The 20,695-nt window shown below is 43.3% G+C and overlaps 2 protein-coding genes across 2 annotated transcripts; both read right to left on the bottom strand.

The window, feature by feature from the left end:
- Positions 1-2,133: 2,133 nt before the first annotated feature.
- On the bottom strand, positions 2,134-4,799 carry LOC134190991 (uncharacterized). The gene has a single exon (XM_062659547.1). It carries the CDS (start codon positions 4,745-4,747, stop codon positions 2,210-2,212), a length of 2,538 nt encoding a protein of 845 aa, XP_062515531.1. The 5' UTR covers positions 4,748-4,799; the 3' UTR covers positions 2,134-2,209.
- A 6,193-nt stretch (positions 4,800-10,992) lies between these two features.
- On the bottom strand, positions 10,993-14,267 carry LOC134190992 (uncharacterized). Its single transcript, XM_062659548.1, has 2 exons — positions 14,164-14,267; positions 10,993-13,809 (listed from the first exon to the last, which is right to left on the bottom strand). Exon 2 carries the CDS (start codon positions 13,713-13,715, stop codon positions 11,169-11,171), a length of 2,547 nt encoding a protein of 848 aa, XP_062515532.1. The 5' UTR covers positions 13,716-13,809; positions 14,164-14,267; the 3' UTR covers positions 10,993-11,168.
- Between the last annotated feature and the right edge of the window lie 6,428 nt (positions 14,268-20,695).

Here is a 20,695-nt window from a genome sequence, read left to right as displayed (position 1 = left end):
CTGCACACCACAATCCTCGACAGCTACTTTTGATTTTTGGGTTTGTATTTCTTAGAAACTAGATATTTCATATATATTGCATAACTGCATGAACTCATCAAAACCCATGATACCTCCTGTTTTGACTTTCATTGACCTTTTTGCACTCTGTAATATGAGGCAGTTGAGTACCTAGTAGCTAGGTATGCTGACATTGAACATTTGCTTGTGCAAAGCTGTTCAGACTGGTCTAAATCAATCTCGTATCACCATCATTGTCAACATCGTCATACGCAGTTTCACTATCATCGGTATGGACGTCGACATCTGCATCATGAGTATCGCTAGCAGCAGATGAAGTAGCCATTGCATCTTCTAACAGCTGGAATGTACACAACGAAAAGGGTTCGAAATACTTACTATACTACGTATACGAATGGTCTGAGACTGCCGATGCCTTTGCCCTTGCTTTTTCACGCTTTTCTGCGGCTGTTCTTCGATTCTTTGCTGATGGTTCGTCTAGTGAAATCTGGGCTTCTCGATGGATGCTTCTTGGACAGTTAAGGTACAGCGTCGCGTTTTAGTCTTGGCTTCTTTGGAATTCCCATAGGTTTGCACTACATTTGTTCCTCGGTTCCAAAGAAGCCCGCTGTAAAGTAAACACTACACAGCACTGCGTGTCCACTTGGACCTCCGAGCGATCTCGCTTTCGTTTGACTTGCGCTTTCCATTTCTTCCGCATTTTGGGGTCAGTTGGAAAAAGAAACAAGCTCACACCATCCTGTCGAGTATTGCTACAAACTACAGCCACGCACCCTTACAGTATTTTTACGGAAATGGCCTACGGATTTTCGTGTTACTTGTGTGACGTCATGGCGAGGCCACACCCTCTACAACCAGAAGCAAACTTTGCGCTTTAATATCTCAACGGGAAATGCACCAAAAATTAAAATTAAAATTGTTTTAGTGTACATGCAGTCAGGGTAAACAAAAAATACAGAAATAAAAATAACTTTTTATTTCAATTATCCTTAATTCTTGGGTCTGACCGACAAATCTTTCCTTGTTTCCTAGTTCATTTTTCTCAAACATACAGCAACAGCAATAAGAACAGCCTTCCTTGTCTCTTGCAACAAATATTTCCTCTCTGTTTGAAAATGTTACAGATTGGTAGCTAATTCGGATCATCTTCTAGGGGTACGTTTCGTTGGTCTCGTTCGTATAAAATCATAAGAGCGCGGTAAAAGTTTTAAGAAAATCGATCATGCACAGTCTGTTCGGAGGAGCCTAAGGATTGTTTACAGGAGTGACATGGAAGCGAAAGTTATAGCTGTTTAGTCCTTTAGCTGTTGTGCGAAATTTCGACAATTTTATATGAGGCGTAGATTGCCTGAGTTGGCTAAAGCCAACTTTTGTGATATTAGATACATACTAGATCTATTGAATGTTCTTCGTACGGGCAAGATTCTGACGGAGGACGCAGTATGGACACGTCGCATGCAATCTTTGTTTGATGTCCCGGATGTGCTAAATAAATTCGAATCTTGCTCTTCGCGCTTGTTTCGGTAGAAATCAACGCACTCCTCGTGTAGCGCTTGCTGCAGAAAACGTGTAAGTTGAATTGGTGCAAATACAAACAGGGAAACAAAAGCGTTATCTAGAAGAGTAAGTTCCGTCGACAACAGATATTCGATTGCTCGAAGCTTTGCAAAGGACGACGACCCGTACGGTAGACACAGAAGTGGCGTGGGCGTGTGTTCACATAAACTTAAAGTTGCATATAGCTTTTGCGTCGGAGGTCGACCGTTCGAGAGGAAACCCGGTACATAATCTCTTAAATTTTTTACGCAAACCTTTCACTTTGTGTGCCGAGCGTGCGTGCCGATTTCAGTTGCAAACAGACAAAGGACGTGGCCGCGTATCGCAACACACACACACACACACACACACACACACACACACACACACACACACACACACACACACACACACACACACACACACACACACACACACACACACTCACACACACACACAATTTGAGCGTTATATATACTAGATATGCCAGCAAAATCGGTGGGCAGCGTGAACTGCCATAATTGGCAAGTATATTAGAGCCCATTTGTGTGCATTCTCAAAGGTCTTATGACATCATTATATCGTAACACGAAATGTATTTCTAATTTTTGTGACATATCATTCTAAAAACGTATTGCAATAACTTGACAAATCAATTACGAACTGTATAGTTTATGATGACTTCTATAATATTAATAGCAGCAGTTAGAATAAACATAGCGTTACTGAAGTATGATTGCGGACTATGAAAAAATGATTTTCCGTCTTGGTTCTTAATTGCAAGCTCTTCTGAGTGCTCAATTATGTCATATTCCTTGTATATGTTGTCGGTCAAATTGTTGTGATTACCAGAATGTGCGTGGTCTGCTGTAGGACTTTCAGCATCTTTCTTGCCCACCGTCGACGTCTGACTTTCAACATCTTTCTTGCTTACCGTCAACTGTTGACTTTCAGCATCTTTCAAGCTCACCGTTGAAGTCTGACTTTCAGCATATTTCTTGCTCACCGTCGACTTCTGACTTTCAGCATCCTTCTTGCTCACCATCGACTTCTTCCTTTCTATGTGTTCTTTGTATGCATTGTTTACTCTTTTATGCGTCAGGAGGGTCGCTACGTACGGCACATATGACATTATCATGATGGTTATAATCAAAGAGATTCGAAAAAGCCGTCCCATCGTATCTGTGTACCGTAATGTTTCTTGCATGTACATTGCAAAGTGAGTGACAAGACGACTGCCACAAAATGCTTGGACAGGTGCAAGTAGCAGTGGCGACAGCATTCTGCCTGAATAAGATTTACGATATTCAGATTTCAATGTACCTAATAGTGACTCTTCTGCGTTGTCTTCCTTCGCTGATGCTTTGGTGTCATCCACATCGAAAATAATTATAGCAGCTTGAGCCCATAATTCCAAAGAATACGTATAAACCACAGTCATCACAGCCATTACATAAAATTGAGCATAAAACGAAGCGTACATCCAAGCTGTTTCGCTATTAAATGTCGAATACCAACCTACGTTTGATCTCATTGAAATGCTGATACCAAGTATGACGACATAAGTAACAATTATTATGACAATTATTATAGTGGCGAGAAGACCGACCCACAGTTTTAATACAGACATTGGTTTATAGAGAGCAGTCTTCATTTTGTTACTAGATTCCTCCAATTCGTCGATTGTTTCCTTCAATCTTCTTAAACTGCAGATGATACAACAACTGACAATCACAGACACTCCAAAAAAAATTGCAACTGCAGCAGTCTGTATTACATCTAGATAAAAGAATAGATATCCTTGAATCGTCTCTGTTGCATTATCTTTCCCTACGCTTCTTAACAACCTTGCTGGACCGTAAAACAACACAGTCCAATATAAAAATTTTAGCACAGCAAATAGTGGTACAACTAGATATTTAATTGAAACCCGAGTCTTTTTCGGCTGGCTGATGTCGGCTGTCGCTGTGTTTTGTTTCGGAATTGTCTTGTTACTTTGTTTTGAACGTAGCTTGTCAATTTGTCTCAGAAATTTCTCTGTTGTCAAACAAGAACCAATAGGCATAAGAGTGACTTTAAAATCTGTTGACATAACGATTGACATAAAAGTTTTATAAGTAAAAGATTTCTCTTTCAGGTTAAAAATATAAGATGCTACTATGCCAAAGCCAACTAACAACGCCAGGAGGTATAACAACATTGAGGAAAAAGGTACCAAAATGCCTGCTAATTCGAAAGACGAGTACTTCATTTTGCATTCGAAGATCTTGCCTTCGTAAAAACTGCTGCTAATAACGTCAAAGGTCGGTTGCTTATTCTTCATCCAATGTACCAGTTGAGAAGCAGAGACATAGTAACTGTCTTCTTTAGCAAACAATGCGAACATCATACTTAGAGCTTTGTGCACTTCTCTATCCGAACCATTCTTGTAAACTGCGAAAACTTTTTCGAAGAAGTCTGATTCCAGGTTGAGAACAAACGGTTCTCGACTCTGCCAGTAATTGTGGAAGAAAGAATTGGCAGCACTTCGAAATTTGTAGTTAGTATTAAGGAAATCCACTAATGTTTGATTTTGCGATCTGGACAAGTTTAGGCAATCACCCAACCATGTGCAATTAAATATTTCTGAATTGTACTCTGCAAATAGCATGTTGTTAGGAATCTCCCATAAATCGTCAAATCTTCCAGGACACAGTCTCGTCATGCCGTTATTCTGAAGACTTGCCTTGCTGTCGCACAAAGCGCTACCATATGGGAACGTAAAAGGCCAGAGTGGCTGAGCCGTTACGTAAGAAAAATCCTCTTTTATGTCCAACTGATCTAGAGCTGCAAACATATGATTGGTCCACAAAAAGTCTTTGGCGCGAAACGTATCGACGTTTGCATTTATTGTGTCGTATTCATGAAGTCGGTCTTCGAGCCGATGGCGATTATCACTAATGACACGACGCCAATCTTCTGTTGTATCTTTATCGGCTTTACCATATATACCAAATCGATATTCTATCTTACCGTTACCAACGGCTTTAGCCACTGCATTTACCTCGGAGTCGTTCATGGAATCAACGTCAAGAAAGAGTGTAACTTGTGGCGTACAACCTGTTGGATTCATGAAATCTTGTAGAGCATTCTCGATATTTGCGATGAACTTCTCGTTGATTTTTCCACTGGCTGTAATCAATATTGTCATTGGATTTCCATGAACGTTTCTTTCGTTAGGTATTGTTAGCGGACACTGGCAACTTTCGTGACACACTTTTTCAGTACACTGTGCAGAATTAGACCTAAACATACGACATCAAGTCACTTGCTATTAAAACATTAATTTAGAAAACGACTAAAATAGTAACATTTGTATACTACAAAACAAATAATTGATTTCTATTTTAGGATCTTGTGTAACAAATTCCGTTGTGTAATAAAATTTTGCTTTCTGTCTACAATGGAAGCATGTAATCTGCACAGATGCAGTGTTTGTCAAGATATCAACACACACACACACACACACACATACACACGCGCGCGCGCGCGCGCACACACACACACACACACACACACACACACACACACACACACACACGCACACGCACACGCACACGCACACGCACACGCACACACACACACACACACACACACACACTCACACACACACACACACACACACACACACACACACACACACACACACACACACCTAGATATGACGCAGTACAGTATACATCAAGTCTAGTCGAAACTTATTCTGTAGCTTATACAAAAATTTAAAATTATCAAAAACTCTGTTTTATATGAGTGGTTTTAGGAAAACCGAAAATAAGAGCACAACAATCGGGGCATAGCACTTCTCTATTTCTTTGTTTCTACGGATGCTCGAGACAGTCACGTTTTTCAAGACCTTGCACAAACCCAACACCCTTTCTCCGCTGAGAAGGAAAACAACCAACATCAAAGAGCCTACCCTATTTACAGAAATGTAAGTGGTACGGATATGACAAACATTCCCGACGCAAATGCCCAGCCCGAAGAGAGAATAATGCCTCTACACTGCAACAAGATGGCGCAGTTCGCCTTCGTGTGTTATTCAGCCTTTTCAAACTCTGTCTCGGCAGCTTCTAAGACAGTCCAGGTGCTGCCCTTTTAAAAGCAATGGATTGTGGCACGGACTGGTCTCAACAGATATACTAGTAGGAGAACTACAATCTATAGATGAAGCTGGTACGGAGGCATATGTTTCTGCCATCTCGAAATGATTCTATCGCTATTAAGGGGTCGTCCATATTTTTGGCATTTTCACAAGCGTACAAGACGTACGCTAGGGGAGAGGGTAAAGCCAGGCGTACGTTTTGACAAAATGCCGTTCTAGCGCATGCGTAGGACGTTTTCACCGAGGCAGTTTAATGGTATTACGCACAGGTTTGCGTGGCCACACTAACAACTACTACGCTAATACCTACTACTGCTACTTCTAGCAGTCCGCCGCATCTGGGTTAAAGAGCAATATCCGTGTTTCTGTTTTCACCTCGTGTCTTGATGGAGAACGTAAGGTAGTTGGAAGAGTTGTCCAACTATGCGGGCTCTGTCCATACGCACCCTGTCAAGGAGCCGGTCATTAATAAGTGTCTGGGGGAGCTGGGAAATTTACCGGGGGCCCCAAGTTTTAATTCAGTGCTTTGCAGAGGTTACTAAACATTTTGGTCACCTTTTGTTGAAGTCGTAATTTTTTAGAGATGTTTATCTGTGTACTATAAAATTGTGTGCAAAAACAGTATATTTCTAAGCCCTTTGCCAACATGCATTGCTGAATGCAGCAATTCCTGCTTAACTTGTTTCGTCAGTAGGTTAAATAGAAAGGACAAACTTTAGAAATCATACCTAGGCCACACTTGAGCCCAACAACAGACTTCTATTATTTTACGTACCTATATGATTATATACTGCATGTATATATGCATAGGGATCTGAAGGTTTTGGGAGGCATATTTTGCAGTGGTTACATATCAAACTATGTGGACCTCGGCAAATTTTGCTATCCATTCAGACAATTAATAATGACCGGCCCCGATGCCTATCAGCATTTCGTCAACGCATTTATTTATCTAAATACCAGTTACGGCAGGGAAGATGCTGTCAGGAAGGCACAGGAGTTTGGATGGTTGAGAGTGATGAGAAGAAGGATTTCGGTATGAGAGAAGCTTTTTGGAAACTAGACATGATGACGAAGAAAAAATTACGTCATATGTTAGTTAAAGGTACAGTGTTGTTTCTGTATCCTCTAGTTTGCTCGTAGATTTCTTATGCTGGTTTATGTTCTCACGGTGTAGACGTCGTCTCAGGTTCAGACCGCTGTAACAATATTAGATCAGCGCGTACGCTTTTGGAGGGGAAGAGAAAAAGCGTACGTTTTTGCACGCCCGTGAAAATGCTAAACAATATATGGACGACCACTAACATATGGTTAGAGATATATACTTCAAAATCTAAAACTAAATGAACCTAGCAATCAAAGACTCTTTGTGTTTGGATTTTTTATAAAGTCTTAATTTTCTACTGCTGCGAATATTTACTTGCCGGACCATGCACACTTACTGTTAGCGGGAGTAACTCTTAGCGCGAGTACTGAAGGTTACTTTCGGATTAAGAAGATTGATAGCTTGAAATTAGGACGTTTATGTAAATGCATACCAACCGCGCTATTAATTATTAATATAAAACCCATTAAGAAATTCCGGGCAGTTGTATCCCAGTCAGTGAAGAGTTGAGCTTGTCATCTCACAACTATATAGCCAACTGATCGTATACATAGTCGGACACCCAGCGTGAAATATTTCCGAAACCGGCGCCATAGGCACCTGTCACCCAAGACAGACGATCCACTAGCAAATAGCGATACGAAACCACAATACACTGGTATGTAAAGTACTCGTCTTTTGCTAGAAACAAGAGGTATTGAATTCTATCTTAGAATCTATCTCATGATCGCAGTAGTTGCGTTGTCCGGTCACCGAAGAAAGTTAGATTGTTAGAACAAAACATGACTTAACTATAGTGTTTTTGTGTTATGCATGCGGTCTTTGTTAGACACCATCAGTCATTGCCCTAGCAAGACTTGCAAAAAAATGTATTGCTAGAGTGCTACTATATAGACATTAGTGTAGGTACTCTCAAACAGAAAAACGTTAGAAAGTAATATATTCCCATATTTAACAAAGCGCTAAAACCCACAGCGTGATCTCGTGCGCAACTATATAGTACAGATAAGCATTAGGCCACTACATACTATGTATGCAAAGTTGTAAAGTTCACATTTCACTTCTGTCATGCCTAAACGTGACCTCATCACTAAGAAGAACATACCTACATGAACAAGTTTGCAAAGATAAAATTGTCATTTTGCTAAAGTTTACAGTCCTAACAAAAATATATGGCAACAAACGTCAATTGAAATTTTTCGTGCCAAGCAATGATGTCAAGTAGTGCCACGACCAGAAAAACTTGTAGCACCGGCTATAAAGCAGGTGATAGTCGAAAGGCTTGTCTAACAAATAGTATGAGTTTGTTGTTTATTTCAAGCGCTTTCAACGTAAGCAGTGGTCCACTGTCAGTTATTCTCTTCTTTGTATAGTTTACTGACGCTTAAATCTTGCAGTAACGGCTAAATGTCAAGATTTAGCAATGTTTCCTATTGGATCGATTAGCGTGGCAGTAAAAATAGACGTGCGATTGTAGAGCTCGTAGGAAATGTTTTGTGCTATTAACTACTAAGGCAAAATAACAATATATACGTTGAAGAAGTCTAATAGAATGACCAGATGATGAGCAATCTGGCTGGATTTCGATCTCCAAAGAATGTGATAAAACGCAAAATTCGAGGATTGATCACCTATTGAGCAATTACGTGTAAACTATGTTGTATGTTATTTGTATGTTATACATATTACAAATAACGTAATATGTATAATGTCACGAGCTAACTATTATAGTTTACAATTATCCCTAGGTCACATTTGTGTAAAATTTAATTCTAAATTTGTCACCTTGTACAGCATTACATCAACCGATTATATTTCTAAAATTGTAATACTACGGTATTTCCCGCGCAATTATCCGGTTGGGGCAACCAATTATCCAAATAAGTCAACCAATTATCCGATTGGGACAACCAATTATCCGATTTAGCCAATCAATCATCCGCTTAGGGAAACCAATTATTCGACTAGTGATTTCAATTAGGTGCAGTGTAGTTAGAGAAGCGCTGTTTCGTACCTAACAGATTACAGAATAAGTCAATAATTCAGTCATTGCTAGGCATAGCAGTAGTGCTTCTTGCGTCCTATAATGCTTGGTACTGATGTTGTCCCCCTTGCTCCCGCTACCATCAAACTCAAAGAGAAATCCATCAGCAACGAAATAAGATTTTGCTTATAAACGCGCACCAGCGGGGACTATCATACCAAAAAATAGCAATCCTCTACGGCGTTAGAGAAGATACCGCGACGTATCGAACTTGCAGCCAACGCCAATATACGACCAAACGACGAGGAGGACCGAAGGTCACAAAACTCAGCCAGGAAGCTGTAGAAGTTTTGTTGAGTTTAATCGAAGATCGCCCAGACATGACTCTAGCAGCAATGCAAACCTTACTATTACAGCAGAAGTCTCTAGAGCTATCAAAGTCAACCATCGCTAGGAAGTTGGAAGAACAGCTCATCCCCTTAAAAGAGATGTAAGAGAAGAAATCCTCTAAAAAAATAAAGAACCAAGAAAGGGGCACGCAGAATGATTGCAAAGGGTGCATGAGCAAGGAGCCACCAGATTTTGCTACGTGGATGAATGTGGGTATGGCATGTACACAGCCAGAACACGATGTAGGTCTCTGAGAGGTCTTCCAGCCAAAGAGTAGCTGACCGTCAACGAACGCCAAATATTACATTAATGTGTGCCATTTGCCCTGGTCTAGGAGTCATACATAGTACAACAATTGTTGGTGGGGCTAGACAAGATCAATTTGACCAGTTTGTAAGATCACTTTTTGAATGTGACTTTGGTGAACCAATGGTACCTGTTCTTGACCGGAATCGGTACATAGTCTTTGACAATGCCCCATGCCATCGCGGGGTGGCAGCAAGAGTTAGTGAGGATATGCCAGAGGAATGTAAACTTGTTTGTCTTCCTCCTACAGCTGCACCCTGAATCAGATCGAGAACTGCTTTCAGAGTCTAAGACTCATATAAAGAGAAAATTGAGCAAACACGGTACTGTTGTTGCAATGGAGGGTCAGACTCTTGTCACAGCAAGACGACAACTACTGCTACATTTGAGTCCTGACGCACTTGAAGGAGTAACAGGAGCTTCAACTTTGAACGCTTTTTATCATGTGCTTACTCTCAAAGCTGCACAAGCAGCAAGATTAGAAGATATGTAGAACATTCAGACTATATACGACGTACTGTTGTCCAAGTGTGTGTTTGTGTTGTGTATGTGCATGTTCTTGTCTGTAAACTGTATGTAGTCTCTCGTTAGTAAGGGACCTGTACCTAAAATAAATGTTATTTCAACAGTATTTCAGTAGAACCATCACAATGACAGTCATGATGTCACTGACCAATTCAGATGGGTGAGCAGAACAAAAGTATATAATTATACTACAGTAGAGGTCGCCCTCTGCGATAGACATGCATTGACACGTACTCTTGCAAGGTTTTCGTCTATGGTTGCAGCCTCCATGCATCACCTAACAGCAAAACCATAAGACATAAAAAATTCTACACTAACACCAGGCGTTGCACGTACACAAGTCGCTTGTGTGTGATCTTCAGCTCGTAGTTACATGTGTAGAGCTTTTATCCTCATGAATAGTGCAGTTTTGGCTTTAATACTGTGTAATATAAATGCTAAGAGATCTTCATTCAAGCGAGAGACCTCAGAGTATTCTCCAGCTCGCTAGGCGATGTGTCAAAACCAGAGGACCGCGCGAGGCGACAAGTGTCACTGCCGGTGGTGCAGGGGTTCCTTCTCTCAAGTCAATGAGATTGTTGCAAAAATATCTACTAGGAAAGACGGCAGAGCAAAGCTGTTCAGTTGCGGATACAGCCGGATCGTAGTCTCGCGTAGCCAGACCGTTTCTGAAACGGTCTGGCTACGCGAGACTAGCCTGATCGATCATGACATAGCGTTTCCCACGGTGCTGACAATCTGCCTGAGTATGAGAGACTTTGGACTGTGACTGAAAGCACTGAACAACAAGCGACGCAACGTGAGAGTCTGAGTCGCAAAATACAGTTGGCAGAAAAATCGAATAATTGGTTGCGCCAAGCGGATAATTGGTTGCGCCAAGCGGATAAGTGGTTGGCTGAGTCGGATAATCGGTTGTCCCAAGCAGATAATTGGTTACCCCAACCGGACAATTGCGTGGGAAATATTGTAGTAGCATTTAAATATTTCTTATACTGGTAGCGTTATCAGAGTATTGTTGCCATTAATTGAAATACAATTGAATGCATATAGCTACATACATAAGTATATACTGAGTATACGAGTGGTTAACGCGAAAGAGTATGTCATACAGCAATTTCCAGCAGTCTCTGCAAAACCACTTTGCTCGCTACGCCAAATTATGGAATCGATAAGTTTAAAAGAACTTCGATCAAAGCAACAACTGCAGTTAAGATAAACAGAGTTTTACTTAAGTAGGGCTGTGGAGAATCCAATAGATTTGTTTCATCTTCGTTATCTGCCATGTCCGCCTTGTCAGTTTGATTTCCGTTAGTCCCAAATTGCAGCATGGCCGTTTGACCTTGGCTATTTGTAGAACGTGTGCTCTCGGGTCGCTTTGCATTTTCAGCACTTTCAACATCATTGTTTCGTTTCGATCTCTCTTCTTTCAGCTTTTTGCATTCGCAATCTAGCTTCCAATGTGTTAAGATGGTTGTTGCGTACGGTAGTAGAGCCACTATTAATATGGTAATATTCAAAGAAATTCGCAAAAGTTGTCCCGTTAAATCTGTGTCTTGTAAACTCTTTTGCAAGTACTTTGCAAAGACAGATACAGGAACATCGGCAATTGCTGCTTGGACAGGTGCAAGTATCAGTGGCGAAAATATGCTTGAATACAGTTCAGAATATCTATCCTTTAATTTAGACAGTGATTTCTTTGTGCAGTCCTTGATGGTTGATGCTTTGTTTCTATTCTCGGTAAAAAGGATAAAGGCAGCTTGAGCCCATAAGTCTAAAGAATACGCATGAAACACAGCCATCACAACCATCAAAAAGAGTAGAGCATAGTACGAAACGTACATCCAAGCAGTGTCGCAATCAAATGTAGAATACCATCCCACGATTGATTTTTGTTCAAAGCTAAGTGTCAGTGCGACAACATGAAGTAAAATTATAATGCTTGCTATTATACTGGTAGAAATACTGACCAATAGTCTTCTTGCAGGAATACATTTTTGGAAAATACTGTTTGTCTCGTTAACAGTCCTTTTAACAGCTTCCTCTAATTCGTCGATTATGCCCTTCAATTCCATCAAGCCGTAATTTATATACACACTGACAGCCACAGACACTACAAAATAGATAGCAACTGTAACCGTGTGTACTATAAGTAGATATAGAAATTGGTATTCTTGAATTGTCTCTATTTGGTTGTTTTCCGCATGTACGTTTATGAACATCAGTATTGGACCAGCAAGCAATCCAGCCAAATATACGAATTTGAACAGAAACAGTACTAAAAATACTGTGATCTTCCCACATATCTGACATTCCACTTCACATTGCCACTGCTTTTTTAGCTGCTCTTTGTTATCGGGTGTTGATTGATTTATCTGTTCGGTGTTGTCGGGTGTTGATTGATTTATCGGTTCGGTGTTGTCGGGTGTTGATTGATTTATCTGTTCGGTGTTGTCGGGTGTTGATTGATTCATCGGTTCGGTGTTATCGGGTGTTGATTGGTATTGTTTCACACTTAAAATCACGTTTTCAATTTCAGTTTCTGTCAAAAGAAAACCAATAGGTACAAGAAGTTTAAACCTTTTTGACATAACTCTTGCCATAAAGGTTTTATAATTAAAACTTTTCATAGCACAAGGAATGCACATGATCGCAATCAACATGACCACGAACATTAGGAAATGTAAACACATTGTAGCAAAAGGAATGGAAATGACTGCAAGTTCGCAAGGCGAATATTTTACTTTGCATTCAAAAATTCCTCCAAGGTAAAATCCACTAGTGATGATGTCAAAGCTTGGTTGCTTGCTCTTCATCCAATTTACAAGTTGCGAAGCAGAAACAAAGTAAGTGTCTTTTACATCTTTATCAACTGCTGTAGCAAACAATGCAAACGTTGTACTTAAAAATTCACGAACAAATTTATTCGACTCATCATTGTAAACTGCAGCAACTTTTTCGAAAAAGTCTTCTTCCAAGTTGAGAACAAACGGTTCTCTACTCTGCCAGTATTTGTGGAAGAAAGAACTGGCAGCGCTACGAAAGCCAAAGTTGGTGATAAGCAAATCCGCTAATGTTTCATTGTGAGACGTGGACAAGGTTAAGCAATCACCTAACCATGTGCAATTGAATAATTCCCAGTCGCACTCAGAAAACAGCATGTTGTTAGGAATCTCCCATAAATGTTCAAATCTCCCAGGACACAGTCTCGTTAGACCTTTATTACCTTGAAGTACCTCGTTGCTGTCGCATAAAGCACTGCCATATGGGAATGTAAACGGCCAGAGTGGCTGGGCTGTTACGTACGAAAAATCCGCTGCCATGTTCAACTGATTCAGAGCTGCAAACATATGATTGGTCCACAAAAAGTCTTTGGCGCGAAACGTATCGACCGTAGCATTTATGCGACTGTTATATTTCTTAAGCTGACCTTCGAGCCGATCGCGGCTATTAGTAATAACACGACACCAATCTTCTTTTGTATCGTTCTCGGCTCTAGCATAAATACCAAATTGATATTTTGTCTTACCGTTAGCAACGGTCTTAGCCACGGTCTCAATCTCTGAGTCGTTCATAGACTCGACGTCAATGAAAAGAGTTACATATATTTTACAATCTGTTAGATGCACAAGCTGTTGTAAAGCACTTTCCACATTTGCGATGTACTTTTCGTTGAATTTTCCACTGACTGTAATCAATATTGTCATTGGATTTTTAGAAACATTTTCTTCGTTAGGTATTGTTAACGGACATTGGCAGTTTTCGTTGCAAACTTCTGTAGTGCACAGTGCAGACGTAGTCCTAAACGTAGTAAATCAATTTACTTATTTTCTAGAAAACCTTTTTTCTAAAATTCCTATGTGTTCTATGGACATAATTAGTTTTTAGTAAAATTCTAGATATGTCTATGCAAAAGCGTAAATAGCTAAAGTTAAAGCGCGTATTTAAGAAAAAATTATTTACATCTAAAGTTTACACAAGGCAGAAATGTAGACTTTTATTACCAGCAAGAAACTTTTATTTTTAATAATAATTAATAAGAAAGGCTAATTTATATTTAAAATGTAAACATCCCGTAAACTTGTTGTTTGTTACCAGCAACGTGCACAAAAGCAGATTTTTTATCGTATCCCGGTTCTGCATAAATACGCCTACCTTTGTTTTCCTCTGTATACGTCTTGAATAGATGCGTCACGTTTCCTACGCTTGTTTTGCAGCAACAGAAGTATCGACGTTAAACAAAAACGTAAACTGATTACAAAAATCAATGTGTATCCGGGATCTTATGTTGCTTTAGTATAATATCCGGAAGTTAGATGCGGTTTAACGCAGTTAGACAGAGTTGACTCTACCCTGGAACGTAGCGCGCATCGAAAAGAAGTGTATGCGTAGCCCTGCAGCCGCAATCATGTCATTGCGCTCATAGCCTGTGTGACAGCCAATGCAATTTTGCTTTCCTTCTTCCTTTTCCATGTCCGAGGACATGACAGTAATCATAGCCTTCAGTAAGCTCAAGCCGCTTATGGTTGAAACGGCCAGGGAAGCAGTTCGAGCCGAGTTGGCAGCTATTCCGTCGCAACATCCTCGGCTTCAGTCGGATCGTGCTACGGAGAAGCGAGCAGGTTAAAACACGAACTCATCCGCATGTGGCTATGTTTGTCGTTTTTCTGGATTGATTGTCTGCTAGCCTTATCTTTACCATTTCTTTCTTTCTTTCTTTCTTTCTTTCTTTCTTTTCTTTCCTGCATGCGTAGTGACGAAAGATAACTTTTTATGATTGTACGGGCTCTCAGCGACTGCGCAGGTCTGGTCATGTTCTTTGTTTGCTTTCGTTGTGGTCTTTCTTTGTTGGGTGGCCAAAAGAGATTTCCCGTTTGCCGTTACCTTTGACGTTGGAGAGTTAATTGTGGCACCGCCTAGCGGCACCAAGCGGTACCTGTGGTGTAGAGCGTGACCTTCTTGCGCTGTCGTGTGGCGACTACCGAATGGCTTTCGAAACCTTTTGCGGGATGCAGGCGCTAGGCGCGGAAACTGGGGACCTTTCAAGTATCTTTGGCATGTCGTTCCTCAGGCGTTACTTTCTGTGTGGTACAACTGGGGTTTTCTGAGATGCGCTTGTTACATGCCGTTTTCAGGCAATATCTCCGGTATTAGCTCTCTGCGCGGTCAGCTGAAAGCATTCAGTAACTGTTTCAGGACGAAAACATAGCGTCACCTCTTCCGTTGGTCAATGCGGAACTTTGACGGAGTAGCTAGTTAGTATGCGCATTAACCAGTAGCCACGTTGCGATATTGGTCATATTTGCACACCACTTGCATGTCGTGTCCCGTGCATGTCGGTCCGTGAGTTTATGTCGCATAGTCCATGCTCTCGTCGTCCTGGTCTTTAGGACTGTCGGCTGTGCAAGTCATACTGGTAATCATAGCGGGAAGAGCTTCTGATAAATACTGGCGTTGTCGACAGACGTGTTGCTTATTTTGTTCTTTGTTGTCTCCCACACAATAATTACGCCTCATGCCGATGGTTGAGCGACCTTGCGCGCGGCTGTCACTTAAGCGCGGTTTCTCTAATGGGCTTCTACTCAACGGTGGCAGCTTCCTGTTTTGCGTTGGGTTAGTGGCATCAGTTAATGGCAGCGCTGATAAGCAAATTTGCGTCTGAGTAACTATCGGCGCACCCAGGGTGATGACGCATTGACGCCGATGCATTATTGATCGTTTAGGTCAAACTGTGGGCACCCTGCCTGCTTTGCCGGCGCTGCAGGAGGTTAACCTATTTATTCCGGGAAAGACTTTGGACTTACCTTGCGGCCCTCTGCCGTCAGATTGGATTGCTGTTGGGTTATGTATAGTTGGCAAAGACACGGTGCCCATTCCGCCACGCGTCGTTCGCTAGATCCAAGCACTGGAGTACCTGAAGATTGCCTAACTCTTGCCTGAAAACTTGGAGGTCCTCAAAGTTCACCAGCGGGCCAAGGTAAAACGCCTAGCCCTCGTGGTCTCCGTCAGATCATGGGCATACTGACCTGGGTACCGTGTTTTGCTGTGTACGCCGGCGTTCTGCTGCAGCGCTACGCGGACAGAGCGTTCGATCTCCTGGGATACTTGCGGCTAGTCGTGAACGAGGCGCAGTGCCACAGCAAAACGGGTTGGCTCTTCTATGATGCAATGTTTTGGTAGTTAGCGGCAGCCAATCACTCGCATTCATGGAGTCAGATACACCCATCTCTATATGCGTCAACCATTCTGGCCATAGATCTGGCACGCTCCTCCAGCTGCCAGCACTGCCTGGAAGCCGACCACCCTGCGTCATCGCGTGCTTTGGAGCCAGAGCCATCTCTGCTGCAGCTGCTTCCCACACCAGCTGTTCAACTTTCCAAGCTACCCAGCAGTCGAGGTATTGCGTACGCATAGCAGTATCGGCCTATAAGATGCTCTGCCGGTCACAAACTGTCTGTCGTAACTACAATTTTGTCTCGTGCAGCGGCTTCCCGGACTGCACTTACCGTGAAATGTGTCTGCAATTTCGACGCTCTCACAAGCTGCAAGAGTGCCCGGAACCATCTTCAAGCTATTCCGATTTAAGAAGTCCGCAGAGGCCTGGCCGTGAGCAGGATGCAACCTCAATGGGGAGAGCAGCTCGGCAGCAGTAAGTCAGGCACGTCTCCAGCGCTATAGCCGAATTTGTCTATGAGGGTAACGTCCTATCGCATGTATGTTCTGTCAGGTGGAGTATTTTTGGTTCAATCATTCCTGATGTTGTGAAGAAAATAGAAATATACCACATTTTTTACCGCATCACTTATTCGTACATTCCGAGTTTTCTATAGCTGGGCTCTTGACGCTACAGTAGTTACAATGTCGTATGGGTCACTCTACACTCACAGGTATGCCCCACTTGTCAGCCCGGAATTGCAACTTGCGTGGCAGTTAGTACCGCTACTTGCCGGACCTCTTGGCCATCAACATCTGTCGACCTTCTTGTTGTGTACCGCTGCCAGACTCGGTGTCCTCCGTCTCACCACTAGAGGTTGTAGCATGGCTTCGGGAGATCGCGCCTCATGCGAACCAGTCTTTTGCTAACTACTTATTGGGTGGCCTAACAAACAGTTTCAGGATCTGCTTCGTAAACGGCTAGGCAAAGCGCAAATCAGAGAAACGAAACATGCAATCTGATACTGCAAAACTCGTTTGTCGTCGACAATACCTCAGAGCTGAGGTTGCAGCATCCCATGTGTTCGGTCCAGTGGATCCTGGCATGTTAACAGTTCAGGTAAGCCCGTTTGGTTTGGTACCTGAAAACGACCAACTCAGGCGCTGGCGCCTTACCGTCGATCTCTCTTTACCTCGTCTGGCCAGCGTCAACAAAGGCATCGCTACCGATCTATGCTCTCTGTCTATGTTTGTGTCGATGAAGCTGCGTGGATTCTTTGCAGTTAAGTGCTGGAGCGCTGATGGCTAAGCTCAACATAGTAAGTGCCTACTGCCAAATCCAACTAAACACAAATAACCGCCACTTGTTGGGCGTGTGATAGAGGAGCGTGGTCTACCTTGACCGTGCTCTGCTCTTCGGTCTTCGCTCGGCGCACAAAATAATCTCGGCCGTGGCAGACGCTCTTATCTGGATAATGTATAGCAGAGAGATTACCTCCGCTTTTCACTACTTGGAAGATTTCCTTTTTCAAAAAGGGCGAACTCCAGCGAGTGCGCCAAGAACTTGGCTACAGCGCTTTGCACGTGCAGCTGCCTCAGGGTTCTAGTATCCGCAAAACCGCAGGAGGGGCAGTCATCGTGCCTTGAGTTGCTGGGGCTGCAGCTAAATTCGGATGCAGGTACGATCTGTCTGCCGCCAGCAAAGCTACAACGAACCTATTAAATGGTTAGCAATTGGCTTGGTCGTCGCTCTTGCAGCAAGAGAGAGCTGTTGTCGTTGGTTGGAGCTCTGCAGCACGCGGCGTCAATAGTCAAGTCAGGCAGAGGTTTACTTTGCCGTCTTATTGACTTATCTTGCCGCGTCAAGCGCCTACACTACTGGGTTTGACTGAATGTGGCCGCGCCAGTTTGTTTACTGTGGTGGGATACCTTTCTGGTCCTGTGTAATGGCACGTGCTTTCTACGTACTCTTGTCCCGCAGCCCCAACGCTGCAAATGAGTTTGGACGCCTCGGGTCTATGGTGTTGTGGAGCTGTCTGGCACGAGCACTGGCTGCAATTGGAATGGTCTGTAGCATGGCGCAACGGCACTATCGCAGCAAAGGAGTACGCGCCGGTTCTTCTCGCTAGCGTCGCTTGGGGTCGTCATTGGCACGGCAAGTGTATTCATTTCTGGTGCGGCTATACTATTGTTGTGTCCGCATTGCGTAACTACTTCTGTCACGACAAGCTTATGAGGCACCGGCTGAGGCTTCTCACGTTTGTTGCAACCTATTTTTCACTCACTTGGCAGGCCATTCATATTCGACAAAACTCTAATCACGTCGTGGATGCACTGTCTCGTAAAAACCTACTAACGGACGTCGTTTTCACCAACCGCTACTTCATCCCCGAATCAAGCCTCGCTGCAATTACTAGCGCTCCTGCTACCGTCGGACATCGACTGCAGCTTACCCTGCTGGAGGTCGAGGTTGGTCAACTCTTTTCGTCCGGCTTAGCTCCGGCGACTCTGAGGTCCTACGCCACCGCTTAATCTCGGTACCGCCGATTCTGCCAAATATTCTCAATTCTTCCACTGCCTACGTCCGAACGTACTCTGTGTCTTTTCGTTGCTGCTCTTAAGGAACCCAAGCTTACGCACAAGACCACCAAATGCTACTTATCTGCCGTACGACTCATATAATCAATATAGCCATAGAGAGCTGTTTGCGTCTGCTCTTCCCAACTAACATATGTTCTGCATAGAGTGTGCCGCACGCAGGGTGAGGGCCACACTTAACGCCTTTCCATGACAGCGAAGGAGCTGCGCGCAATCAACGCCGTCTGATCTCAGCAGCCTCTTAACTATGATACGGTTATGCTCTGGGAAGTCTGTTGCAAGGGTCTCTTCGGTTTTCTGAGGGCGGGCTAATTCAGTGTGAAATCATTGTAGGCCTTCAAACCCGCATCTTACCTCACACCTCAAGATATTACGACCAATTCTCACGAGAACCCAACCCTTGTGCGGCTGCACCTCAAGCAGTCAAAGACATACCCTTTTCGCCGCGTTGCCGATGTCTATCTTGCACGGAACGCCAATAAAACCTGCCTGTAATTGCCACTCTTGGCGTACATGGCCGTCAGTGGCACTTGTTCGGGGCCTCTGTTCATCTTCAGCGACGGCAGTCCTCTATCCCACGTCAGACTGGTGCATGAGGTGAAGCGGGCGTTGTCGTCAGCAGGGTTAGATTGATCGGGTTTACTGACCTTGATCGGTGCTGTCTCTACTGCCAAGACTCGCGACATAGACGACTCTACCATCAAAGAGTTAAGACGTTGAAAGTGCAAGTCGTTCGAGGCGTATATAATGTTGCCTGCCAGGCATCTTGCATGCTGGTCGAAAAAATTAGCCTTCTAGTGTGTGTAATTACCGCTGTATACTTATGATTTATCTAATGTAGAGAACACAAGCAGCTTGGTGTAAGTAAGTAGAAATTCGTCCAGACACCATTCGTGTGCTAGGTGGACACCCTTTTCCGTGCATGTTTCCTGAGAGCCCACTCCTCTTCGCTAGCGGCTGTCTGTCCCTTGGGACATTCACCTAACAGTTCGTATTCGACAGACTTAGATAGCACAGTCTCAAGGCTGGTTACCGTACATACACCGAAGGTCTGCTCAAAGAACACACCTCGTTTGGGCCAGGATCCGGGCCTAAAAGTATCCGTTCCCTAAAACACAGAACAAGAAGCAAGTGGCACATGCACAGAAGCCCGGAGTCTCAACGCTTACGCCACGGCTACACTTTTCGAGCAGGCAGGTGTAGTTTCGTGCAGGAACATCTCAACGAGTAAAGGTAAGGAGTCACATGCGGTTTAACGCTGGTAGAAAAAGTTGACTCGACCCCGAAACGTAGCACTCGTATCGAAAAGAAGTGTATATGCGTAGCCGTGCCGCCGAAATCGCGTCATTGCACTTATAGCCTCTGTAAAAGCCAACACAATTTTACTTTCGCCTCTCCTCTCCATCCAGTCTGCGTTGGTTATCCAACGTGAAATGACGGAGGCCGAGATCCGGGCCTAACGGTACCCGTTCACTAAAAAAAGGACCAAAAGCAAGTGGCAGATGCGCAGAGGCCAGGTCTCAACACTTGCGCCACGGCCACACTTTCCGACCAAGCAGGTGTGATGTCGTGCAGCAACATCTCAACGAGTAAATGTAAGAAGTCAATGAGTACTACAAGCGGAAATATCTAGATAATAATACACGTCCGTTCTTGTGTCTAGAAAGATGGGTCATTCTCAGCAAGGGCGGCGAATCTGGGTCGAAGGGGGCTCAAGCATCCCCGAATTTAAGCACAACCTTAATTTTTGTAAGCAAATAGTAACTTGCGAGTCGCTCCACAGTTCCTCCTCAGTGAAAGGTAGGTCACAGAAACACCGTGCATGCGTCCTGTTATTAGTTATTCTGATCTCTTAAACTGCGGAGTGTTTTAGGGCGGTATGGCACTGCTTGTAGTGCCAAGTCAATTTCTACAGCGACAGAGCAACGCCAAGATT

Source organism: Corticium candelabrum, chromosome 15 (genome assembly GCF_963422355.1).
Source record: "Corticium candelabrum chromosome 15, ooCorCand1.1, whole genome shotgun sequence".
Lineage (NCBI taxonomy): Eukaryota > Metazoa > Porifera > Homoscleromorpha > Homosclerophorida > Plakinidae > Corticium > Corticium candelabrum.
Note: the sequence above shows the minus strand (reverse complement) of the source record. Positions and strands in the feature narration are given on the sequence as shown.